We start from the raw sequence: 27,822 nt of genomic DNA on the forward strand, positions 1-27,822 counted from the left end.
TTTTCAGCTGCTTTCACCAGCTGGCCAGAGTCGGCTGTGTTCGTGCCTGCGCTCATAAACAACACTTGTTTCCGCCTTGCAACAATATTTACCAGCTGGAATTGAATATCTCACACAAAGTGCACGGCGAAAGGCTCTACCAAAGATCGAACTAGATCATATTCAAAAAGGGCGCTCCCAGCGTCAAAATAACGTGAATGCTCTCGTCTCCCGTCACAATAGCTTCGGCTCCACATTGTTTACAAGCTGACAGTCCTCGGCCGCTTGTTGCTGTGCCGCTTTGTCGTGACTTTTCGTCACGGTAAGTGGGTCAAAATTTCAATGGCGTCATCACCAGCGTGTGTGCTAATAGTTGTGCTTAGACAACCTGCTTGTCATCTTTGCAGCGAACCTCCATATGTTCGAGTAGCTTCGCCGGGAGGGAGTCATGGCGAAACATCGGCAGCCCGAGCCGAGTAAGTACGCGGTGTCATTGTGTTTGAAGGCTTGTAAGTGTGCATGGTTGGAGACAACACGTTTAAGCAATGTTCGCACTTAGCTTTAGTTGCCACCATCGCCATTCTAAGCGATGAACTTGTAGAGTCGGTTCTGTAAATAATGGTTACCGATTAGAGGGCATCGTAAAACTGGCGGAGCCGGCAATAATACACAAGATGGTTGTGTTTGCTTGGCTTCGACGACTAGCCTTCAAAGATAACGTTACGCATTTCCGCTGTTGCTGAAAATACAACGCCTAGCTTAAGCAGCGTGATTAAGATTGATGTCTATCCAAGAATTGCCCACTTTAGCTGTAGTTAGGGCTGTTCGTGCCCTCGTCTGACCTACGTGTCAACAGGCAGTGATGATAACTTGTAACTTAATTGTACTTCAAACGAAGCGCGATCTTTGTTTTGCTTTGCGTGGAGACCGTACAGGCCAGCAGTTGTTGCCGTACGTGGTACTTCTGTGGGAGGCCTCTGTCTCTTCCCTAATACAGTTTACTTGCTGTTCGCTAAACATTTTACCACTAAAAGTCAGATTTCAGCAGATTTTCAAGCGCGACGCCGCAGTTTCTTTCAGGTTTTTTTATATTTTATTGAAGACGTGGCAGTGAAAACTTCGTGTCCTAGACATTTCTCAAAGTGTGATGATGCTGTGAGAAGTGCTTCACAAACACTGGCCGACGAAAAGCCACGATTGCCTTTCCCCCTTTTCCCCACCACTTCCTTTTTTCTCTTGTTCATTTTCTTTTACTTACTCAGAGACTGAAATTTGGGCTTTTCACCCTGGAATCAGCTGAAAAAAAACTTTCATCAGACCCTTCACTACTACTGAAAAACGATCCGGTGGGAGGCCTCTCATTGTTTTACTAGACGCCGACAGGGCTGCAGGACAGGAATACAGTAATTATTTTTGAGGTCTTAGAGCGTAGGGTTCCCCTAAAGCAAGAGACATACATGCAAAAAAAAAAGAAGGCCACGGGATTTGGGGGTGCGCTGCTATGCATATTATGGAAAAGCTCACAGTGTGCGTCAATGGTGTAGCAGACCATCACAGTCAATGCTGACCAGCACAGTCAACGTTCGCCACTTTGATGGATGTTCATCTGCCGAAAGCATAGTAATTTACATTTTAGTATTGTTATTGTCACTAACATAAGCTCATATCACTGGTATTTGTTAGGATCGCAACGACCTTGCCTGCACGCTCATTTGTGCGCATCGTGCCACGGGAAGTGACGTTTCATCTGCCTAAACCAGCACTAGTGACAGTGTTCATGACATCACATTCAGCAATTTGTCGGCATTATGCAGGTTTCTGAAAGCATTTCATGACCTATGTTTTGGGTGCAAAGGGAGCAGCTGTTTGTGCAGAACAACTGGTTTTTCTTTAGAGCTGTAGGCAGGCATTGTGCACACAGAATGGTTCACCTTAACATAGGTCACAGGCACCTCGTTTTGCAAGCTGTGAAACATTTCATCAAGACCCTTTACTGCAACGTGTGCTCGTACATGCAGCTGCAAAGTTTTGCGATGTGACAAGTGCTTTCTTTCACCACGCTGAAGAAATGCCTCCCAAGAGCTGGTGTATTACATGTTTCTAATTTGTTGCAGTGCTTATGTTTATTTTCCTCATGGCAGCAGGGCAATTATGATGTTCACTGAGACGTCAGGCATTTACAATGCCCACAGCCTTTTATTTTCTACCTCTAGTTGTCCATATTGTTCTTATTACCACGAACTGCTACTATTACTCTTGGGTCACATCTCCTATTTTGAGGTGAGTCCTATTGGCCACAAGATCAAGTGGAGTCACCACCTGGCAGACACTGGCAAACCACGATAGTGTCAATGACGCATTGCATCATCTGCTAGCGGCTACTTGTTTACACGTGTAGTGCACATATCCTTTAACGTCTGTTTATTTCGAGGTTGCAGTGCCGTCCTGAATGGTGGTATGCATTCTTTTGGTGATTTAGGGACTCGCCTGACTTTGAGCAGTAGCCTTGCGCTGCAATAAAATTATTGACTGTGCGTGTTGTGCCCAGGATGTAGGATCGTTGCACCCTCAATTCATCACTAGCATTCAACTTTTATAGTCGCATTACAATTCAGGCACTTCACAAAAAACATTTGGCATCATTTTAAACAAATGAAGTGGCCGTTGCGGTACCTAAACACTGATTGTAGCGGTTGCTTCATTGTGTTGATCATTCCGCAATCTTTGTGATACCATGAAACATCAATGAGGTGGCATGAGATCACTCAGCAGTAGCGAAAAAAACATAAGTCCTCATATGATGCCGCAGGATACAACTGATCTTGGGCGCATGGCTTGAAATTACATTACTTTGGTTACGACTGTGGTTAGTGGTTTTGCAACCATCCTTAGCTGTTTCTGAGGTGCCATTGTAATATGTGGATATGCCACTGCGCATACATAATATTGCCTCGCAAGTTAATTTTCATAGTTTGGTACTTTATATCTGCTACGAAAGGGAAGCGGAAGTGCAGTGTCACAAAAGCATCATCTGTAACATTGAAGTCGCTGGACACGGGAAGCCGTGAAACAGAGTTGCTGGGGAGTAATATAGTGCGCTCTTTAGCACGGTGTTGCTAGCTTGACAGAAGGTAGCGACCCATTATTTTCACAAATGAAAAAAAGCACTGCAATAATTGAAAAAGTGGCAGTGCAAAAGAAAAACACAGACGGAGACGAGACGACAACGGTGAGCACAATACGTACCAATGTAGTATGTTACTACAAGGACAATATGTACCAACATGCCCAATTTGCCGCATTAAGCAGTGCGATAAGGTTGGCTCTTAAAATAACTTGATCGGGATCCTACAAGAATGTGATCCTGCAAGAACACCCTTGTGGTAAAATGCTAAGTTTTTACTGTTACTGGAAAAAAGGGAAGAAGAAACGCCTGTGAAGCAACACGTCACTCCTTCCACTGCGCATAGTGCCATACCTTGTTTAACTAAAATTAGTAACTATCTCATATTTGGTAGAGATTCGAAAAAGAAGTAGAAGGTAGTTAACTAAGCCCACGAGCGATAAAGTAGAACCACAATAACCACCTACTTTAACTTCACTGTACAGAAGTACTGGCGTTTTTGTGATCATTGCGAATATAGCAGAAATTTGAGTTGCACAACATCTGCGCTAACAGAATAGGCTGAACATAAGCCTAACACCAACAAAATGCACAATGTATGTACCGGAACAGAAACTGCATTTTGCGCTCTTTTCATGAATAGCAGGAACTTCCCGTGCATTTCGTGCAAAAATGTGGCAACAGTGGCAATATATCAGCCGTTCACTGCAGTGAGCACACTTCATTACCAAACAATCGGTCGAAATCACTCACAGCTATGTGCACAGCTATGTGAATTTCAATGCCAACCGCCCATCCACACTATCGTGGCAATGGTACTGCCGCCTCTCACGGCCAATATATGTCACCATAAGTTGAAGGGACAGTCGGGACCAATGCTAAATCAGTCTATATTGAAGTATTCTTCGAGGCATTTGTTTCGTTCATTTTGGCAGAATAAAATTTGGTTCTATCAGAGAACATTAAGGCTATGATTGCTGTTATTGAATTCTACACCTAAACCACTGTGCTCGTGTGCTATTGTCATGTCATTGATTTCAAGTAGAGGTAGGTAAATGTAAACTTCTTCGTATATGAATACGAATATTAAGTATCAAATATCAAATCGAATATTGAGAAGTGAAATGCAGCCGCATATATTTATGGCAGGAAATATTTATTTTGGCATAGTTAGGTACTGCGCTTGTACTGACTAGCATACTAGCAAAAAAAAGAGCCAGTTATCACAGTCAATTAGGATAATTTTTAAGTGCAATATCACACCAAATGCCTCTCAGCCTTTTTAAAGTTACGAGAATTAATTGCCTCTGTATGACTAGCTTTATATATAAATGGTTGTTAACAAAAGTAAAAGTTTAGAAGTTGTGATAAAAGAAGAAGCTGCTCGAAGACTTATGTGCTGTAAGAACATCTAGAAAGGCGCATTGCAAGGAAAACATTACTGGAAATGAAGCCTAGATACGACAGAAAGCTGAGCTAGTTTAGTTGGTAAGGATTCATTATGCAAAAAAGAGATGAGTATTGTGTCTTCTTTCTTTTTTTGCCTCAGTGCTCCCTTCAGCTGATAGTTGGCGTTCATGTTGTCCAATTCTCTACTCTTGTGTACTGTCTCCACGCCTCACCTCTTTCTTGCATAATGAAACATTACTGGTTGTAGCGAAAAAAATTTATTACGAACTACAAGCAAAAGATCAAAACTCACCTAAGTTTAGTCTTTGGCTGCTCTAAAAAGTAATAGAATACTTGTTTATTGATAAACTGTTCAGCTACTCCCAAGGAAAGTCTATCAAAATTCATTACATTGTGAGGACCTAGTGCTGGAACCTAAGGTGACAGCATCACCAGTCTTTCAGATTTGCATCATCTCTAGCTTACCGAAGTGCTGGAGGTTCACCGGAGAGAATACATGTTTTATTTTAGCTATATTAATGCATTGCCCTTCTAGGGTACCAAAATAAGCCACTCTTACTTTGGAGAAGGCGCAGCAAGCCAGGAAAAATGCTAAAATGAAAGACAGCTGGTGACACCACCTTGAAGTTCTCGTGCCTGCTTGACATGACATCAAGGATTTCAACACCACCTGCTTGTGTCTAGACGACTTTCTTTTTTTTTTTTGTCACTAAAGATGGACTACAATTGTATTCTGAAACAATCAGAGACTGGGTTTAGCAAGTTTTTGTGAACCTGTATGAAACCACAAAAGCCCAAGTATGAAAGAAAAATAAAACTTGCGATCCGTGATGTCACAGTGGTGTACTGGTGCAGAGTTGAGCTGTATATTAAATTGTTTCAAAATCACCCAAAAGATCACTCTTAACTTGAGGAGAGGCTTGATAAGGTCAGAAAATAAGCAAAGACTTAAGACAGGGGGCAATATCATCTTAAAGTTTATGCATCATCTTGCCATGATGTCATGAGTTTTGACCATATCTACTTTGACCAAGTTTGTTATCTGTAAAGATGGTCTATACTGTATTCTGAAGATTCCAAATACTTAGCAATTTTCATTACACTTACTAGCCATAACTGCCCAAATACAACAAAATACTTTGTGTTTCAGCAGAACTGTTTGTTGGTCTAGTTCATATTTACTGAAGGACATACTTTGCCACGAATTAAAAGATACACACAAAAGCAAAAAACTTTGTGTTTGGTTCCAAAAGTGCCAAAAAAGATACTTGTTTGTTAAGTTCCAGTTCATTTTGATACCTTGATTATACTTAACACGTAAAAGATTTCTGGCATGACAATGAACAATATAATACATGTCGCTCTGTAGCAGTTCACTGTAATGTTCATTTTTGATCGCTGGGAAAAGTGTGACATTGTCAGCAGTCATGAGGAAGTTGAAATGTTCATGCTGTCCATGATCATTTGTAAAAATGTTTAACAAACCCAGAATGGAACCTTCAGACACTCCAGATATTGATTCATAAGGTGCAGAACACTTCACAGGCTAACACCATATGACAGAGAAGTTTGCACAAATAGGCAGTGTCAAACTAGGTCAAAGACCTTTGAATGGTCACAATACACGGAATTTATTTGCAAATGACTTATGAAGGAAAGGCTAAATGTGCACACGTAGGCACAAGATCCATTTCAAAAGACCTTTCACAAAGAAGGTCATGCTGGCAACTGCTTATTTTGCATTTAAACACAAAAAATAACATAACTATTTCAAAACCTCGAGTGAAAGAAGGCAAAGGGGAGATGGGATGATAACAATTATTGTTAGCATTATTCATGCTGCCGCTTTGATGAGGGGAGATGACTACTGAAATTTTCCACTCATTAGGGAATACACTCATGCACAAACAAAGATTAAAAATATTTATTAATATGGGTGTAAAAATAAAAACTACCATTTATGATAAAACTAGGCACCTCACAACAAAAATAAACATTTTGGTTTCAGCCTCTATATGGCCCCTCCAACATTCTCTTTTGACACTGATGGAATCGTGATGTAGTCACTGGAGGTGAGTGGGTCATCAGCATGACCTGAAGTATGTGGTCTGTCCAATGCACCGAAGAAAATTGCTCTTTAAGCACACTGGTGACGTCATATAGGTCTGCTAGTTCACATTGAGAAGGGTCAGTTAAAGAAGTTACCAAAGCCACACTTTCTTTAGAATAGCACTATAACCATTGTGGATCACAAGTTAGACATTCTGTCAAACTGGCATAGGCATTTTTGTTGCACCATATTGTATGCGCAAGTCGAGACCAGTAAACTTTGCATGCCGTAAACGGGATATTGTAGTTTTGTGCATTCTATCGTACCTCAACTTCTTTGTAAACAAACCATGCACCTCTATTCAAAATCACGCAGGGTATCATCTGGGCTTAAATTCTTTCCACATAATAAAAACATGCATTGAGCATTTGGTGCGCTCGAAACAATGACTGCTTCATTGACACCTGCCGTTTCATACAGAACACACCGATCCATGACGTTTAGATGATCAAATAGTCTGTGATAGTTACTGGCGCTGAAAGCTAATGACTAATATGAACTGCGTGATACTGGCCTCTTTTGTGAGAACACTGCATATCATTACACAGCATGTCGCTTACTGGGGTGAGTTAGATGCTTGTCAGTAGCAGACATTCTTCTAGCAAGAAAATTCACAGTGACCACGTCTAAAATGTGCCTAGCTGTGTTGTGAACATAGTTGAACTCTGTCAGACCTAGAAAATGCACAAGCAACAATAGAGCATTGCCTCACACTGAAGGCATGGAACATTCCTTACTGGGAAAGAAATCATACTGGAGAAGATAGCAGCTGATCTGTAACTTGCAAGTCGCATTTATCCGCGTCAGCAGCATCAGATAATTTGTCTATCTGTTCAAAAAACAGCTTGCTGCTCGCATCATGTGCAGAATAGGCTATGCAGTCAAGCTAGTTTTTTTCACGCTTTGAAACAAAGTGGGCCGTTTCATGCATTGCCCTCATCATCTGTAATGGCATGCTAGTGTATGATAATGCCAACATCTCCGCTACGACATGTGGGATATGGTAGCCATGAATCGGTAAACAAAATCCTTGAGCACTGTTCAGTTCAAGAAAGCATGGCTCCAATTCCTCCACAGCTAAAAATTAAAAGCTCTGAATGAAAATACTTACTAAGCTAAGAAGAACACTTGGAAACACCATCTACAATATGAAAAGTTTGGTATCTGAAACACTCCACATCTTTGTTAGAATATTCTGTAGCTGTATGGGACCCAAGTGCTCCAACCAACATCGACATTTTGGAAAGCATCGAAAGAAAATCGGTTAAACCTTATTGTAATGAAACTTATTACAATTCACTAATGGAAATAACGAATGAATTGTGAGTTCCCATGAAATTAGCCCAGAAATCGATGCATATAAGCACTTGCTTTAAAAGGCTCCTCACTAGGCACCATTGCGAATTTTGCTTTATATACTAGAAGCTTTAAAATGCCTTCTGAAAAGTATTTTACTTTCGTAATTGTTAAAATTGCTTCATTATTGGAGGAAATAGACTAAATTAACAGTCCTGTTACCATATTGCCACGAGGCGAGCGACACTGCCAACAAAGACACTGTCTTCCTGCGCCACTAGTAGCTTTCCCAAACTATGTTCCTTCCCTGCCTTCTCCCCTACCAGAGCCATGGGACGTCCCACGGCATCGATACCAGCCCCCTCTTTTTTCCTTCTGTTCCTCTTTTGTGCTGTTGGGTCTTCTGCATTGGATGATTAGTCATGGCGAACGAAGAAACAGTCGCTGTGAAGAAGCATTTGTGCATGCGACTTTTGTTCTATGGCTGAGAGTCCTTGAGAGGGAAGCCGTGGGGTGCTTGGCTTGAAATTTCAGCTGTGTTCACGAGACGCAGCGCTCTGATACTTTGTGCACATGGTCATCAGCACCGCATGTATGTGCGACATTTGTTTGTTTAACATGGCCAAACCTGGTGAGGGGCCCTTTAACAATGCAAACATAATTTCGAAGTGGTTATAGAAAACCTCAGTTCATAACAAAGATTTACAGGTTACTTTGTACAGTCAAGACAAAATCTAGTGGTGTGCGATGTTTCTAGTAACTTGCTTCTTGATACAGTAGCTAACCCTTACACTTCCACAGTCGAGGTAACCTCGGCGACCTATCCTTACACAGCCCCTGTCACTCTCAAGTACATTGTTCCTTTTTTTTTTTTCTGCAACTCATGCAAAAAAGAATGTTGCCTAGCCATTGTGCCCTCTATAGAGAGGTCATCTGAACACATAAAACTTGTAAACTGAGAATTTCACAAGCACATGGGAGCAAATGTTGCTATGCTCTGTTGTTCCATCTCTGCAAGGGAGCCGTAGTAACCTAATGTGGCAGGTGAAGCAGTGATTTGACAGATGAACGAATTTATGAACTGCTGATGAATTTTCAAACAGTGAAGAAGTGGTTTCTATGTAGCAAGAAATGTTAGCGGAGCCACCACACACAAAAAATACAGCAAGGGCTGAAGAGCAGTAGGAAAAAATAATTGGCAGTGAAACTTTTGCATACTGTCGGTGAGCTGGCAAGTCGCCAAAGCAGCTGCAGTGGCAAATTTGCGGCTACTCTACTTCTGCATTCTTTTTCCTGTACTCTCACACCCTGTCACTACATCCTTGCCATCGCAATGCTACCACCTTAGCTGACTCTTGCACTGTGCCCTCACGGCACACTGGGCCTTTGGATGTCACGCTCTACCATGCCAGAATTCGTAACGAAAGGAGTACATTCGAAGGCATGGTCTGCAGTACAGGCTGAGCCATCTCAATCCTAAGCACACCTGCAATAAACTGCGGCATCTGTACAGTTAAGGGTTTCACAGCTTCACATCCTGCTGTTATGTTCCTTGCCTATCACTTGGCTTAGCAGTGTTTTGTGAGCATGTTAAAGGATCGGGAGCTTGCAGCACCCCACTGGCACGCTTCCAAAAAGCAGATAAGCCAAGCTAACACCTAGAATGCATAATGCTTGTATAATGCTAGCAAAATCCAACAATTCGTTTTTGATTGATTTCATTTCTTTGTTACCATACATGGCTCCCAACTAGGCTATCCTGGTGGTAATATAAGTGGAGCGCCACTGATGAAGCAAGTAAATGCACATTTGGTATAGGATCATTACATTCTTCTGGCCAAGTTTTGGAAACTCTCAGTGTGGCAAAGATGATGTCATAAGAAGTGTAAGTGTTTAGGAAAGAAGTTCCGCTTGAAGCTTGAGTCCGACCTGACTTGAATCTTAGCCACATAGGTGAAGGCACCATTTCCATACATTCAGGATGAATCATCAGGTTTCTTGAAGCAAAGGTATGCAGAGGAAAGTTGAAAGGACGTGAAAGTGAAAGAGATCAGCCATATTTCTCAAAACACCAGTTCCTCGTCAGCATTTCAGGTCAGCAATGTATAAGCAGCTCAGGAATGAATAAACCCGATGACTTGAAAAATATCGTAGTGTGAATCGGTGCATTCATTTGAAAAAGTATTGGGTAATATCTTTCAATTCATTTCCCAGGTATTTCATTTCACCTTGCTTGGTTAGCTTATGTGGTAATGCATGCTGCACAACATAGAACACCACAAGGGAGCTCGACCCTCGACGACCGGCTCAAGTTGATCCAGAGAGCTGAGATGTCAAGAGCCAGCGGAACTCTGGACTAGGTGCCCCACCCATTAGCAATTATCATGATTATTCTTTCAGTAAAGTTTACCTATTCTATTAGTTAGTTTTGCAGCCACCATACCGTCATTATTGTTAGAATCGGCAACTTGCATTGATGGATATCAATACAAAGGCTCAATCGAAGCAAAAGGGGGATCACTATTTTGCATGTGTGTAACATAAGGGCATATTTGGCTGTTAAGTGGCAAATACTCTCTTCCTTGTTGTCTTAATTGTTGTAGCAGTTACAATGATGACAACAGGATGACAACAACAGTGTGTGTGAATCATCGCTAGACAGAAGTGTTCAGGGGAAAATGGAGACGAAGGAGTCAACAGTGATGGAACGAGGCATGTCACTGGAGGCAACATTTTAATGCATGGACTAGCTATCGCTGTGGCAAAGATAAGTGTCGAATCATTTAGTCCAGCAACATCCCTTGTTCAGTCACCGTTATTGGCTATCATTTTAATTGTTGGGTTGACTGCACGATTGATCTGTCTGTGACGTGTCACCTTTCATAGTGTGCCTCTTTAGCACCTGTAGACAAACTACTAACAGCAATCTGTCATGTGGGCACCACCATGAGTCCATGCCCCTGTAGGGGTTCCTAGTTAGTCCCAGATTCCAGCTTGTGGTTTAGAGGAAAATGGCTCTGAAAAAAACAAGACTAATGGCTCTTTACTTGCCATGCTTAGTGAAATAATCGTGCTTCTTACCATCTGCACAACCAGATTTCACAATATTTTCAATGTCATGTTCAATTTGCAGCCACAGTGTCTGTGTTTTGTTGGCTTCAATATATGACAGAGCTCACGACCCAAGATTTTCGTACCCGTTACGGAGTCTGAGCAGGAAAAACCTGGAACTGGTCATCGTGTTTGTCCTACACAGCCTGTAGCTGTACGTGTATATGTATCGTCATCAGCAGCAGCCTATATTTATGTCCACTGCAGGATGAAGGCCTCTTTCAGCAATCTCTAATTACCTCTGTCTTGCGCTGGCTGATTATTCCAACTTCTGCCAGCAAATTTCCCAATTTCAACGCTCCATTTAGTTTTCTGCTGTCCTTGACTGCGCTTCCCTTCATTTGGCACCCATTCTGTAACTACCAGTTATCTGCCCTATGCATTAGATGGCCTGCCCAGTTCCATATTTTTATCTTATAGTCAGCTAGATTATTGGCTATCCCCAGTTGCTCTCTGATCCACACCACACTCTTCCTGTCTCTTGACATTATGCCTAACATTTTTAGTTCCATAGCACTTTGCATGGTCCTTAACTTGTTCTTGGGCTTCTTTGCTAACCTCTTTCTGCCCCATATGTTAGCGCCGGTAGAATGCAATGGTTGTGCGCTTCCCCTTTCAACCACGGTGGTAAGCTTCCAGTCATCATTTGGTCATGCCTGCCATATGCACTCCAACCCATTTTTATTCTTCTGTAAACATTCTTCTTATGATCAGGGTCCCCTATGAGTAATTAACCTAGATACACATACTGCAGCATACACTCTAGAGACTGTGTATATATAGTGATCACTAAGTAAGGTGCATCATGCTTTCTTACCCAAGAGAGGCTTACATTGAGAGGCTTCCTCCATTTGCTATCCTCCTGATAAGCTCAGATGGTAAGGCAAGTGCCCCGTAAAGGCTGTTCTGCGTTCAATCAATGGCACAGAACAAACTTTTCATAACCTTTATAATGCTTGCATCAAAAGTACCAGCACATCAACATGCAGTTCTTTACCATGCCAACTCGGACAGCTTACTGCTCTTTTATAATGGCCACCTTTCAAGGACACTGAAGTGTGCTGCCTTGTAGAGTTCTTCAACCTAGTGGATGGTGATGCCTATACTTGTAAGCCATAGGATGACGTGACAATGTCTCACATGCTGCTGCCTTCTGCTTCGTTCACCTTCCCAGCGGCGCCACCCTCACCGGCAACAGCTGACAAGGAGGCTCAGCGGAAGCGGACTCGGCCTCTGCCCGTCTTTTTCTGGGAGACCGTGCATGTCATGAAGTGGATGAAACGTGTCTGCATCAACCATTATACCTCATACTCAACACTCTTCCTCGATCACGAGATTACAGGTGGGGTTCTCTTTTCTTTTTCTCTTTTAGACCATGCACTCACAAAAAAGGAGAAAGGATACATGATAGAGGGATGTAATGAGCCATGCTGTCAAATATTATCAAAATAATTTGAACACACTGTTACTGAGAAAGGAGTTGGTCACAGTTAATGTCGTGGACTTGGCAGAGTGGAGAGCTGCAGAATTCTCTCTCTTGTCATAAAAGCAGCATTATCAATTAATTCTGCGTGCATGGGTGTGTTGGCTATAAGTTCTTGGGGCAAAATGATGGGGTTAGCTATAACCGACCATTGCAAGCCACTTGATCAAGCCTTTGTTTATTTAAGGCTTACTATGTACATCACTTAACATTCAGTATTCTTGTGGCCACAGCATTGTGTTAGTTCAACTCGGGTACTTTGATGTACTGTGTTCTCACGTCATAGCAAATGGTGACATCTTTTTCAAAAATTGAAGCATGGACAATGCAGTTTTCCAGACAGCCTCGTAAGCGCAGCCTATAAATACAAAAGAAAAAGGAAAAATGGGTACAGATGGATGGGCGAGCTCAGTCTGCCTGCAGTCAGCGCACTGCTCATGTAGCCTTGTCAGATTTCGGAGCCCTCGGTGTCATTAGTATCTCTGTGCAGGGTCTCCCTGTGCAGGTTAAAAAGCAGGGGCTGCCTCAGTGGAATATAGGATGCAATGACCATATTGTATACTTAATAAACATGTAGTTAATGGCACTGTGACTGACATGACAGTGCAATGAGGCAGACAGCATAAACTATGTCTTCAGCTCTTGATTACTGCTGCTGTACATGCTTTCCTTCATTGTACACTGCAAATAGCATGCCTCTGTGTACGAGCTAGGGTCAGGGGAACTTGTGCAGACGTGCCGTGCAAGCTTGTTGCGCAAAAAAACTGTGAAGGATGTCTTTTACTCTGCGAGCTATGCCTCTCTATACCCTGTAGGCCTGCAAACTTGCTATCGGAACGCAGCAAGAAATGCGAACAACTTTAAATAACCAGGGAAGGCCAGACTATTCATAACCAGTGCTTGGATGAAGCACACAGCAAAGAACGACACACACACCGCTCTTTTCCCTGTGCTTTGTCTAAGCACGGGTCCTCCATCATCAGAACTGTGCCATTCCAGCTGGCTCAAGTTACTACCTTATTCATAGCTTACCTAGAAGTTAACACTGGTCACGGCAACAAGTATCAGAATGGCAAAACAAAATGTCTAGTTGTAAAAACAGGATAGGCAAGGATAGGAATAGGCACAGCGACAGTGAATCAGGAAAGGGCCGAACTTACATGTTAGCAAGAATCGTGGACCTGCTATCAAGTAGAGTGGCTTTTTGTGGGTACTAAACTGTGCACTTAGACTGCCTGCCCTTGCATTGCAGGTCGATCACTGGTGCGACTGAACGATGTCAGCCTTGAAAAGATGGGTATCAAGGACGCGAATCACCGGTAAGTGCGTTGTACCTGTTCTTGCTATTCTGGTGGTCCACAAGACACTGGAGTGTCTGCAGGTCTCTGACGCTTTTGAATAGTATTTTACAGGTTTCTCTCTCGGGGCTCTGTAAGTTCTATAGATTCTGCTATGTCTTTAATACTGGCTTTACGAGGCAATGGGTCTGTTTGGCCTATTAAGCACCGAGACCTGTAAATTCAAGTCCAGTGAAAATGAAGGAAAACAAGGCCATTCTGGCTTTATTGGGTGACTTTCCGAGGTTGTTCAACATGTATCTGAATGAATGGCAAGTGCTGAGGGAGTGTGCAGTGATGAGATTTAGGTTTAGGGCCAATTGCAGTCTGATGAGATTCATTATGGTGCTCCATGCTGCTGTTCTCATGTATCTGACTACAATCTGCAATCTTGCATCTCATCACTGTCTGAGTAAGTGACTTATTACGACACTTAAAAGCGAGGTTTGGCTTGGGGCATCAGTTTGAACTTCGTGTGTGTGTGTGTGTGTGTGTGTGTGTGTGTGTGTGTGTGTGTGTGTGTGTGTGTGTGTGTGTGTGTGTGTGTGTGTGTGTGTGTGTGTGTGTGTGTGTGTGTGTGTGTGTGTGTGTGTGTGTGTGTGTGTGTGTGTGTGTGTGTGTGTGTGTGTGTGTGTGTGTGTGTGTGTGTGTGTGTGTGTGTGTGTGTGTGTGTGTGTGTGTGTGTGTGTGTGTGTGTGTGTGTGTGTGTGTGTGTGTGTGTGTGTGTGTGTGTGTGTGTGTGTGTGTGTGTGTGTGTGTGTGTGTGTGTGTGTGTGTGTGTGTGTGTGTGTGTGTGTGTGTGTGTGTGTGTGTGTGTGTGTGTGTGTGTGTGTGTGTGTGTGTGTGTGTGTGTGTGTGTGTGTGTGTGTGTGTGTGTGTGTGTGTGTGTGTGTGTGTAAGTTAGGGCGTCGTGTTCAGCCATGGTAGGTAGAAAAGGTTCTGATTGCCCTCAACTAGATCTAGGGAGATGTGCAGAAAGGCTCCAGTGCGAACAGGAAGTTTTCTTGATGAAAATCCTAGAGCTCTATTTATTTATTTAAATATTTATTTCTCAAAGCACATGGATGCTACAAAAATGAGTGGTAGTACATAAGAAGAAAAATGCATAATAATAACATGCAAGGATTAGGAGACAGCGTAGTAGGTAGTCGTCTGGAAACTTGATAGTCGTCTTGAAAGCCGGAAGCGCAGGAAGGTAGTTTCACTCTATACATGTGTGGGGAAAAAAAAAATTAACATATTTTAGAATTTCCGAGCTAGTGCCCCCCCACTTGCCCCTAGGGTCAAAGATAATCCATGAGTGTTTGGAGGAAGGGAGGAGGCTTGCTCGGTCGCCGACCAAAATTCCTGGTGGCAGTCGAACAGTCATGACCATAAAAAAACACAGCACAGCCTTCCTTTGACTCGACAGGTTTATTTAACATGCATTTACTGTCTTTATTCTGCATCATCTCTCTCAGATCCATGAAATGTCGCCTCTGAGCTTGACCCAAACATTAGTTCCCTGCACTGAGGCTGAACAGGTCCGTGATTAGGTGCCAGGGGTCTGTGCAGGTAAACAATAAATTTCTGTCTTAAGTTACACCGTTTTCTATAATTTCTTAAAAAGATAGCATAAAAAAAATAGTCTGATGCTGCTGATGAAGTGTGAAGCAGTGAACAGGGTAGAGAAAGGGAAGGCGCCCTTGGTCGGTAGTTGGCAAATTTCAAGTCACCAAAAAAATGGTGGGGGCCACTTGCACAGCTTGGGCACTTGCTCGGAATTTTATGAAACAAGTTTGTATAACACAACGGCTCAGCAACTTTGTGTACGTAATCAGTTTGGAAAGAAACGTTGGAAGAAGGTGCAGATAGTTGTCGGTTGAATACAGAGTTATACTGGTAGCTCCTGTGGAAAAGGCAAAAGTGGCGTACAAAGGACTCACATGTGCAACAGTGTGTTGTCCAGCAGCCGCATTCCATGTAGCTTTATTGTAAGTGGTAGCTGGCTAGTGGAGTAGCATGTTTCAGGGGTATATAGCGTGAAGTAATAACAACCGAACGACAATAAACGGGGACCAACTAGTGCAATCTGGCACTCTTGCAGTGGAGCAGCATGCTTTTTGCCTTGGTCTGGTAGCTGGATAGTCCTTGACTCATGCGCTGCAAATCGTCACATTGCGAGAGGCCACTGGTGGCGTCGCTATGCTGGATCCCTCCCCATTGGGCTGCGGGACAAAGCAAAAAGGAAAATTGCATGAGCATTACAAAAATAGATGCGAGAAAAGTTTGCACACAGTCTTTGCAAGTGCAGATGAACATGCATGAATGAAGGGGAAGTTATATAGCTACTTCATAGAACATGAAACTTCTGATTCTCTCTGCTTCTTGGATGTCCTTGTAAAAGGAAGTGACTGAATCTGCCCTTTCTTGTAATAAATAAAACAGACACATACCGAACTATATTTGTACATCAACCCTTTCCGTACAGAGCTTTCTGGCCGAAAATGATTAAAAAATACTGCTTTTTCTTGCTTTAATCAACCCTACATGTCTTGAAATATCAAACAAATGCTATAAAGGCATTTTATTTGAAAGAATTGTTCTAAAAAGCTGTTTCTGTAAATTGGGACAGAAGATTGGCTTCACTGCGCTGTGCAGTGGAGAATCCTCGAGTCTCTGCAGTAGTGCATGCTGAAAATTTCACTGTACACGTTTGAAAACAACACCTTGAGGAAGGGAGCTCACACTTGTGCCAAGACAGGTGAGATGCCTAGGTAGTCGACTTTGTCTGACAAATTCCAAAGCACAGTGTACATAGTGCACACTGCTAGCTCACAATAAAGAATTTGCGTTAAAGAATGCACAAGTTACACGAACAGACAGCATTCTAAGATTTTCAGTCTGCCAAAGACCAACTCACACGGGCCACTACCTTCATTTCGAATCAGACCGTCCAGCAAACCACAAGGCGTCTGTTGTAACTTCTTTATTCAAAAGAGCCGAAACTCATTCCTCATTGCAATCAGATCTAAAGAAAGAAAAGAGAACAGTTTTCAACGAGCTTAAAAGGAATGGCTACACAGAGGACTTCATTCAAAAAACAACCCAACAACAAAAGAGAAGAAACAAACTACGGGACCTTCAGCCGTTGACTTCTCCCCAATCCCGGAAACGAGTGTCCATGCCATATGTCAGAGGTACCAGCGAAGCTCTCAGCCGAATGTTGAAAAAAGAAGGCCTCAAAGTTGCGCACAAACCGATAAACACTTTCAATATCCTCCTCCCTAAATGAAAAGATCATCCACCAAAAGAAAAAGCTCAAAGCGTTGTCTACAAAATCGGCTGAGCTGACTGTCTGGTGTCGTACATCGGGGAAACCAAAAATCTAAAAGAAAGAATTGGACAACACGAGAACTACATCAGAACAGTCAACCGTATATACAGCGCCGTCGCTGAACATTCTGAAGACGCCGATCACTAAATTGCTTTCCAAGAAACCCAAATCTTTCAAACAGAGACAAACTCGCGAAAAAGACTACTACTGGAGTCATGCCACATTCAAAATATGGGGGTAATATAAACCACGTGAAGGGCAACCTACCCTCGGTGTATATCCATGGCCTTGGTGACATGACGAAAAGAAGAAAACGCCCAGCTTGGTAGATTCCTCGCCTCCCGTCAATGGCACTCTCGCGAGTCAAGCTTCCCGAGCACCGGTCATCCCAGCCGACCAGCACCACTGCAGCCACCTCACCCTTTCGCTTCCCCCCTTTCCCGTCTGTGAAGTGTCTAACCTCCTTTTTTTTTTTTTACGAAAGACCCTTTAAAAGCTGCACACCACCACCCCCAAAGAATAACCCCTGAAGAAGGACTAGAATAGGCTTCACAACGTTGGGCTAATAAAATTCACCCATTTGTTTAGAGTCAGTCTGAAAGTCCTAATCAACTTCCCAACAAGACAGACAATTCTGTCAAAGTGTTTAGCTTCAAGTCTCGGGCATACATCCTCCAGAAAACTAGGGGCTCAGTGATTTCTTCAACAACATGTGCCTGTTACTTTGAGAGCTCTCTTTACTGAAGGGTAGTGTCAAGCCCTAATGGTAAACGCTCGCAAAGCTGCTCATGCATGTCAGTTGCTGCTGCCTGCTGCAGTAGGTTAGTGGCTATGGCATTTTGCTGCTGAGCTTGAGGTCATGGGTTCTACCAGCACCGTGGCTCACTTGCTGGACCTTCCTGCAAAGCACATTTGTGGCACGCCGGTTTCACAAGGCAGAAGTATGGCACTGAGCTTTGCTTGTACCAGACATTTAGCAGGTGTGTTAGGTATAACTCAGAGGCACATGCAAACCCCACTGCGGTATTTCAGTGTCTATGGCATTGGTTAGATCTCAGCAGCCACGCTGGTCACATTCTGATGTGTGAAATGCAAAAGCACTCGTGTACTGTTCTTTGGTTTTACGTTAAAGAACCCTAATTTAGTAATGTCTGCTGTAGGACTAGTTGGTATGTGGCCGGAAACAGTTTCAGCCTAAAAATAAGACACTGATTAAGCATCTCTGTGTCTTATTTTGTGCTTCAATCGGTTTCTAGTTAAAGAACCCCAGATGGTGAAAATTTATCCGCAGGCCCCCTCCTCTACAGTGTCCATCACACCTCACTGTACAGTTTTGGGGCATCAAGCTGCACAATATAATTAAGACACATGTAAAATTTGCTGGATCTCATCCCTAGAGGTTTCTGACGCCCCTCCACTGAGTGCTCAATGAATCGAATAGCAGGATTATGATGTGTTTCCAATTCTTCAGATTTTGAAGGCAGTGTGCGGGTTGTGCAGGGTGTGTGTGCACGTGTGCATGAACTGATAAGTGCATGGCACCACTCGAATTTGCCTTGTTACTTACCAGCAATCTAGTCGTTCTAGTTGCAGCAGGAAGGGGTGGCCTTCTTGCACATAATTTTCTATTGCTTACAAGCAATGAGTGTGAATTTCTGAAGCCTCATTAAGCTTGTAAGCTCGGTGAGAGCTAACAGCAAACAAGAACAAGTGGCGGGAAACTAGCAAAGTATTGTCTGTTCCTTTTTCTATTTTTAATTGTCCTGTGATTCTGTGCATATTTTCGAGTCTCTTCTGCAATATAGAGCAATATTGATAGCCTGATGAAACAATTTCTGGTTTCACTCATCCTGTCTCTTTTGTCTATGCATAATTGTGCCCTTCTAATAGCTAATACTCAGTAAACACATAAAGCTAATTCTGAAACCAGTTTTATTATGATTTATAATGTTCTAAGCACCCCTGAATATGAAAACAGCCATTTTTGATCTGACAATAATATCCATGCCGTTTGTAGCTGCCGATTCTTCTCCACTGTCAGGTCTTAACATGCAGTGCGTCGCTTAGGTTTTGGATGCAATGTCATCTGGTCTTCGCTCATCAGAACTGGTCAGGTTAACGTTATTTTGCAGTATGTACGGTCGCCGACCATTTATTCAGACCTCACGGGGACTGCGAAAATGTCCGAATAAACAGGTGTCCGAAAAAGCAAATTAAGAAAAAAAAAAAAGAAATCCTTTATTTCCATGCACTTATTCGGGCTCGGCAGTATGCTTGAAGAAATCGTGAATCCACCATTGCACGCTGTTCTGTTTACGCGCAATCAGATAAGCCTGAATCTCGGAGAGGGTCGTACGGTCACTATAGGCGGCTGAAAGCACAGTCACTGCTTGTACACGCTCCGCATGCGACGGCAGCGTAGCACATGGTGTGTCATCTTCCGACTCAGAGTCATCGTCTGGCGGGGCAGCAGAAACCTGACGAATGATCTCGCCGTCATCGAGTTCTACGCATGTCAGTACAGCAGTGTCAGCACCTGTGAAACTGTCAAATGAGACGGTGTCCGGAATCACAATGCAACCACTTCGCAGGTCTCCGCAGAACATTTTCAGCATCAGTAGGGAGCACATCGGGAGGCGACAAATCCTAGGCCTCCTGGCACCCCCCTTGCCGGCATGCTCCAGCGCAGTCTGTGCGGGCACTGTTGGCGCCATTAGACACTTGACGCATTGTTTCCGTATGCCGCGTTGGATCGCCGCAACCTCGACACAGCACACTGAGCAAACACCACCACGCCGTCACGCCGACACCAGTCACACAAACGAAAAGCATGGCCTACTCACAGCATCGTGCTCGAAGAAACAAACAAATCAACTGCTGGATTGTCTTGACATGGCTTACTAAGCTGAGACCAGAACTGCTGTAGCAACTCTATCGAACCAGGCAGAAACGATAATGATGAGCGGGGATTTCCAGTAATGCCACTTCGTGGGGCAGCAAGGAGGCTCTGTTCAAAACAAAAATGGCGTTCAGCAAGTCGAACTATGCACCGGTCAGAGTCGGTGCATGGTGCTCTCGATCGAGTTGGATCAAGGAGTGTCCGAAAAATCAGACGAGAGGTTGCACGGTGTCCAAACTTTCGGCAGTTGTTGTACATTATAGTCTATGGGGAGATAGTTGGTGCCGCGAAGCAGACCGAATAATCGAGCATGTCTGAATTTTTGGAGTTCGAAAAATCAGTTGGTGACTGTAATGGGCTGACTAAATTTCAAATTGACACTGCCATAAATTTCAAATGGCACTTTCCTTTCTCATCTAGCAGCCCGCCGCTAAAGTGGCATTTGCCGCAGCAAAGTGCACTTGCTCAGCCACTAAATTTGCCCATCTGACTTTGGTATCACTCAGTAATTACTAAGTGATCTTCCTTTACACATGCGATTAGTAGTTATATTTTCTTGTGTTTAACAAGTGGCATACAATTGACTACATACTTTAATTTTTCAGGAGACTAATCATGCTAGTGATTGCCTACAGGTTCGGGCAGCACAGTATTACTAACATTTTTCATAGCGAAACGTGTGTTGTTTGTGTGTTATTTTTTTAACTAATAGAATGATATGCTGTACGAGTTGGTAATCGCTCAGTATAACCATATTGTGACATGAGAACATTAAGAAGGAAAAGAAAGTAAGGCATTGTACCAACTTGCACTGGTTTTATTCTCTTTCTTTCAGGGATGAACTGTACCGTGAAATTCTCAAGCTCAAGCTGAAAAGCAACATTTTGGAGATGAGGGACCTTGAAAGCAAAGGTAGACCACGTTATAGTAGTTTTCTTACTTGTTAGTGTAGCATATTTGTTACTGCTTGTTGCTGGACATAAGCTTTCATATTGAACATGGTGGCAAATTGGTATGTTTTGCCTGGATCAGTTAGTAGGCCAACTTCATGAGTTTCACTCCACCATCGCTGCTGCAAAGGATGCCAGTAGTAGTTCTCTGAGGGCTAAAGCAAAGCTTTGGAAAGAATCGTGTTGTTTTTGTGCCATGACAAACACACTCAGTGCTCAAGATGAGAAAGCAGAGAGGTAAGAATAAAAGGATTCTGCAACAGGAGTGGGACTGAGAGGATGCAACCCCCCCCCCCCCCACTTTTCCCTAAAGTTCAAGGACAAAAATCTACAGTGGCCATCTCCTCAAAGTTCCCCTCAGTGTCACTCTTCGAAACTGAGTACAACGGGATATCGACAAGGACTGGTTTTGTCGTGGCTCTGGCATATTGAATGCCCAAAACTGGCTGACTGATATTCATGTAAACCACTGTATTTATTCAAATATAAAGGAAGGTTGTTTTTTCTAAAATCCTTAGGCGTGAAGTTACCCCCTGCCTTATATGCAAGGCTGATAGCTTCAATTACTGTTTCAATATGGCTGCAGTAGCGCGAAATTTTTGGCAATACTGATTTTAGACGTGTAACCCACCCCGAGATTAGAAAAGTGTAGCAGTAAAGACATGGTGCGGGTTATATACAAATTTGGCCTTGAGGTGGGACTTTGTGGCAGTGTATATATTGCATTATGTGTAGGCAGTGTTCCACGCAATGCCTTAAAGTCACATTATAAGGCAAAAGTTTTCTATAATCCACACAGGTTATTTAAGTTACTCCAGGGTCTTTCGATTATTCAATATTTCGGGCAGTCCCAGCCGAGTCTGAATAATCTGTAGGCTACCCTATAGCGCCTTATACTCGTATGGATATGCAAGTTCTCTTTTTTTTTTGGTGCCGCAACTGCATCCTCGTATTATAATTGTGACCACCACCTTATGGTCAAATATATACGGTAACTTGTTCATAACGAACTGAACATTAGATATTTCAGGCTTGCGGTGTCCGCTCCCAGTGCCATAATGCCGCTGGCATGCCTCAGATACAGTGTTCACAGGATACATTACTGCATTTTTTCTTTTTTCTTTTTTGTCCTGCTTTTTCTGTCTGACCATGCATGTGAGATTGCTCAGAAGTGTGCCAAAAACGTATCGAAGGTGTATCGCAGTGACATTCTATTGAGTCGCCATTCTTGGTGACGTTGAAGAACAGTTGCATGCACAGTCAGATATTACTACCTGCTGCACGCAAGTTTGGCTTAAAAAAAATTGTTTCCTTCCTTGTTTCTTTCCTTGACTTCAGATAATAAAATAATACATAACAAACACATTGGAAAAGTTTGTTACAGATGAGTTTTGGTATGTTAAATCTTCTCATATGGGAACTGTTTTTAGCACATAAGCCTGTTCGTTGTACCCAGGTTCTACTGTATCTCTACTGTAAAAGAAGCACATATGACTAGGTACACACGTATCACAGAGATTGTCAAGAAAGGCTTGGTAAGCCAGAAAAAATACAACCAAGGACTGGTGGTGAAACACCACCCGGTCTTGGGTGCTTCCGCCCCAGTTTACCGTGACGTCATAGATTCTGATGAGGACTGCTTGGGCCTTGATAACTGTTCATTGGTGAAGTTGTACTGCATTCTATCCAAGGAGAGCAGAAGACAGTACTCAGCAAATCTTGAACTTTTTTCTGGCCCACAACGGCCCAAATATGAAAAAAGTCCGTGACGTCACACTGGCCTTGGTGTTTCGGTGCTAACTTTATTAAGATGAACTGCCACCTTTGTTTACTCCTACTTATTACCATAACATTCAGGAAAATGAACTTTCGGACGAATATTTAATCAGACGAAACAGATTTGGTGTTACTCTTTTTAGTGCCCCTTTCGTGTTCCTTTGGTGCTTTCGCACAGCGCAACCATTAGCTTGTCGTTGTTAGTGTGCCTACTGCTGCCATCATGATGTGCTGCGATGAAACCCTTATTTTGCTTTGGGTTCCTATGAGGAAGTGATTGCGTGAACTGAAACAAACACTGAACTATATTTCGTTTCTCTGCGTGCACTCCCGTGGAAATCTTACACCTTCTCCAAACACAAGAGTAGTTGCTCCAAAAGTAGATTGGGCCTGCTCCAATGGCTGCTCCAAAACACTGTAAGGCATTCCCACCACTGAGCAAAGGTTTACACGAATGAATGGAATACATCTTCATTTACACAATGCACTTGCTCTTTGGTCACCTTGTTCTACTGGTTTACTTTTTGGACAAACAAGGAGTTAGCATACATGTATGTCTTGGTTTGGTACTCAAGAATTTCGGAGTCATGGTCATTGCATCTTGAGATATAGTGGAGTTCATTTGCTAAGTGGGTAAGTTTCTTTGTTACTTCCAGTCTTACTGTGGTATATTAAACATAGAGACTTCAGTCTGTTCCCTTCATTGGGCAATCGTTCGATCCCAAAAAAAAATTTCAGTGCCTTGCAACTCTCTCTCCTTCTGTACCACCCCAAGACGAACCTGGCAACTCGGTTTCTTTATCTTCTCTAGAGCGGTAATGTGTGCAACTTAGCGGGGTCCCACCAAAATTGTCCAAATGCAAATTACAGCGAATTTCGAGAATATAATAAAGGAAATCTAAAATGTTCCCCACTGATATCAGCAGGTTTTGAATAGTATACGCTTGTGCGTGTTAACAAATAACGGGTATAATGAAGGTATTTTCATGTCACATGCAACTTAGTTATGACGAGGTATGGCTGAGTGGGAAAGGCCAGAGACTCCTGTGGCACCCAGTGGACTTGGGAGCTTTGAGAGGTTTGGATTCTTGTTCTTGCACTTACGGTAGTGCCATGCACTTGTGTCAACGTGTTGATGACATCTGTTGTGCAGTACTTCCAGTCCAGCCAGGTAGCTGTGTTAGAGTAACGCTAAAGAGAAGCACTAAGTCAGTTTGCACTTGTAGACTATTATATTTCAGAAGTCTATATTCAATTAATGTCGCAGTAGGAGGTTGGTTATTAGAGCAGAAAATGTAAGTTAAGCTCTGCATTTTCTTAATTTCGTGCCGGTTTGTCAACATGATGTCACGGATGATTGTCTAACTATGAAGCCGTTGTAGAGCAGTAAATGTTCTCGGAAGTTGCCAAGTCCATTCTTTGGCTCCTATAGAATACAATGAAGTTGATCATTACTGATGAAGAACTACATGGTTTCCGGCAGACACCCTCACAGTCTACGACATGTCGAGCTGGCCTGGCAACTTCAAAGTGGTCTGGCCGTTCGTCTTTTGTTTGTGGGTCTTTTGTGACTTGTTAAGCCTCCTCTTGTGGTAATAGTGGCTCTTTAGGTATTGCTGAAGGGTAATTTAACACTGAAATAGGTCAGCATATTGCACTATTCGGCATACCTTTAATCCTTTCGCAACTCAGCACTCTGCGAAAATGACCCGAATATACCGATTGTTTTTATCCGTACAAGTAAACACATACACAACGAAATAGCAACAAATATACCACTGAAACTTTTTATTTCAGTTAGATGCATTGAAAAAACATGTTTTGAAAAATAAAAATAAACTGAAAGCTTTCTTAGTGCAGTACAGTCGAACCCACTTATAACATTATTCAAGTGCCATAAAAATTCTATTGTTATAACTGATAATTGTTATAATCGGGTTGCATGAAAAAAAAAACGAAATAGGGGGATGGCAGAGCTGATGTTAGAAAATTATAATGGTGGCAAGGCCAGAACCCCTCCCGACCAGCTTTCTCCATCTAGCTACTGATTGTGTTCACTCATTTAACTGCTTCCTGGGTGCTCCGATCATGTGTAACAAGCCGCAGCTGTTGGCGTTAAAGAATGGCGCTGCTATAACAACTGCAAAGAAGGGTCACAGGCAGCAAGTGATATGCGAGCTCTGCCGAGGCAACGCTTTAGTGGCCCCAAAAGGGGCCTTTTAAGGTATGCGAGAAAGTTGCCGTGGCAGCCCGTCGGCTTGAGAAATCTAGAAGAAATGCTGAGGCAAGATCACCACAAGCATCTCGTCACTTAGTTCTCACTGGCTTGCACGAGAAAACCCTATGTCCATCAGCCTTGCATGCTTTAGGCGAAGCTTGCAGACATCCTCCTCCAAGGCATCTAGGTGCTCCACATAATGCAACGGAAGGTTCCTCGCAAAAACAAAGCCCTGGAGGAACTGAATCATCTGCCGGGCCGCCTGTGAGGATAACGTTGAGGCAGCCTTCCCTACCGTGTCATCACTGACGTCACTTTCCGATGCAAGCACGGTCGCAATAATCACCTCATTGGTTAGAAGCACTTAGTTTCCAAATCTATAGCCATGCACTTTTTTTTCACTGGCAACATCGTGCATTGCCGATGATCAGCGGGCGGATCAGCCATCTTCACTTTCAGCGGCGAGTCAAATGAGGCTGAGAAACCACGTGGCTAGGAATGATTTCAATGCAATCAACAGAAGAATATGAGCAATTAAACTGTTTGCAGAACTGCGCTGAATGAGGAGCCAGCAAGCCAGCGAGCAATTTGGGAGCAGCGCAGCTGGCACGGTCCATTCGTGTTTCAGAGGGCAGCTCAGCGTAGAGCTATGGGCTCGGCCCATTCGTGTTCACAGGCGTGGAAGGACGACAGAAGGGAGTTGCAGGGAGAAGGCTGACAAATGAGCGCACGGCGGCTTTTGTGGCAGTGGGCCATTGTTCAGCAGCTCTAATTTCTCTTTCTGTTCAAGGATTTCGCATTTCACTACCTTTTGGCACAGACGCCCAGCAGCCAGACTTTATCGTTATCACCGATAATGTGGCATTAGGACATGGTAGTAAGCAAGTTATTTCACCATGGAGAGCATACAAAAGTTGATGGTGCAGTAGCTTCTCATTGTTATAACCAATATATTGTTAAAACAGGTATCGTTATAAGTGGGTTTAACTGTACTAACAAAAACTTCAATGCGGAGCTTCAAAATTCAAAGGTTAGCTGCTGGAAAGGTGTGTTCTTTGCATTGAAATATGGTGCTACTGACACTTTGATGAACACCCGTATCACTTCGCGTCAACCATTCTGAAAGCCAGCCTCTGTGGTTCACTTCAATGTGTGTACTGCACCACACTGCAGTTCTAGCACCAGGTCCTGGGTTCTCGTTGAGCGCTTGTCTTGTAATCATCCGAGGATCATTTTCAGCACACGAAGCATCTCCTTGTTGGCACTTGACTTTTAGCGGTTGTCGGAATGTACTCGGGAAGGGGTGAGCGACAAGCCATGATGTGAGCGGCTGAGGATTTGCATCCTTTCTGCAAAGTTGAGGTCGGAGCTCCCGGTTCTCGTCTATGAGAGCATCTAAAAGCCAACAGCATCATTTTAGAATGCTGGTTGCCTGTCCAAAAATGTGCTGATCTGTCGTGTCACCTGTCGTGCAACATCTAACGAAACACATGGAGGGAAGCTTAACTAACCTATACACAGTGATGCCAAACTTGTTTTTCAAGGTTTTAGTTTGGGCGGGCCCAGCTCGTCCTCTGTAGGAGCATTACAAATAGCACGCAGAAAATGCAGGCTCTGTAAGAAAGGGCTATCAATGAGACATAGTGCTAATGCTGCAAGTTGTGATAGTTCAATTAGCAACCTGGTGCTTGCATGCCTGTCTCTACCTAAATATAGCAGTTGGACCCACTTGCTCATACTAATTGGTTTTTTTTATGTTGCTCTTTTTGCAGGCACTGAGTTTTCAACTGTAGGAATGAGCTGAACACACTTTCTGAAGACCCCTACTGAAGACTCATACTCAGGTTCATCATAAATGCTATTTCGTGAGACTCTGTGGCTTCACTGTCATACGTAGATCAGTGTTCTCACATGTAGTCGCATACGTTGCCACATGGAGGTCATATCAAATTGGGATGATGTGTAAAATGTACAGATGGATGTAGACACGAGAAGCAACAATGATATACTTACCGCTTTTACTTTCAACAACCAATGTCTGGCACTGTGTGTCTGTTGTTCCTTTCTGTGGTCATGTCTTGGCGTTGAGCTACAGTTCATCCTCGTTAAAAATGACTGACCAACAACCCAACACAGTGGCATAGCCAGGGAGTGGCACAGCAGGCAAAATAGGGGTGTGTGTTACAATCGAGAGCACGAGATCTTTCATTTCTGTTCATGAAAATCTGTGCACGTTACAATACAGGGTTGGTTATAATTAAGCAAATATACTAACTGAACCACTTCAAAACTGGTGTCACTTGTAGCTTGACTTCATGGTTTCAAGCATGGTGTCAAGCTGTGTCCTTGTAATGTGAGCTGGCAATTTGCATGGTATCATAAATCCCTCGTGGGCCAAGATTAGGACTGTCGTACAACACCAAATGGCTTGTGGGGTAGCAAACCAGTGCAGTTTTACCAAGGACAAGTTTGTGCAAGACTGTTAAATGTGCATTATGCACAAGCAGTGACATATTGCAGAAACAGTATACAGTAAAACCTCGTTCATACAGTTTTGGAAATAAAAACGTGAGAAAAGATGTACCAACTGAGAAAACATGATCGGAGGTCACAAAGAATTGACAGACTCAACTGTAGTTGACGTCTATGTAATTCAAAGCGTTGTGCGAATTGTTGCTGCACGAGGTGCCAATGCAAACCTAGCTGGTGGGGCTCAAACAGCCCCAAGATGCGCGTTGGCCGTTTTACAGCTTCAACAAGCTTACATTTGTGCTCCTAGAATTCATCCTGGGTCAGCAGCTTCTACGAGCAGG

At 43.2% G+C, this 27,822-nt stretch overlaps 1 protein-coding gene across 1 annotated transcript; it reads left to right on the forward strand.

Annotated features, from left to right (window-relative positions):
* Positions 1-192: 192 nt before the first annotated feature.
* ave (sterile alpha motif domain-containing protein aveugle) lies at positions 193-26,880 on the forward strand. The gene is made up of 6 exons (XM_050176297.3): positions 193-301; positions 387-455; positions 12,205-12,372; positions 13,766-13,832; positions 20,901-20,977; positions 26,782-26,880. Exons 2-6 carry the CDS (start codon positions 428-430, stop codon positions 26,811-26,813), a joined length of 372 nt encoding a protein of 123 aa, XP_050032254.1. The 5' UTR covers positions 193-301; positions 387-427; the 3' UTR covers positions 26,814-26,880.
* Positions 26,881-27,822: the final 942 nt, after the last annotated feature.

This window comes from Dermacentor andersoni, chromosome 9, assembly GCF_023375885.2.
Source record: "Dermacentor andersoni chromosome 9, qqDerAnde1_hic_scaffold, whole genome shotgun sequence".
NCBI classification, from domain to species: Eukaryota; Metazoa; Arthropoda; class Arachnida; order Ixodida; family Ixodidae; genus Dermacentor; species Dermacentor andersoni.

What these genes read in the sequence shown, in the direction of transcription:
- ave (XM_050176297.3), top strand. Translation starts at nt 428, where the DNA reads ATGGCGAAACATCGGCAGCCCGAGCCGA. An exon ending in ACATCGGCAGCCCGAGCCGA is followed by an intron (nt 456 to 12,204) that starts GTAAGTACGCGG and finishes TCACCTTCCCAG; the next exon opens with CGGCGCCACCCTCACCGGCA. An exon ending in GAGGGACCTTGAAAGCAAAG is followed by an intron (nt 20,978 to 26,781) that starts GTAGACCACGTT and finishes CTCTTTTTGCAG; the next exon opens with GCACTGAGTTTTCAACTGTA.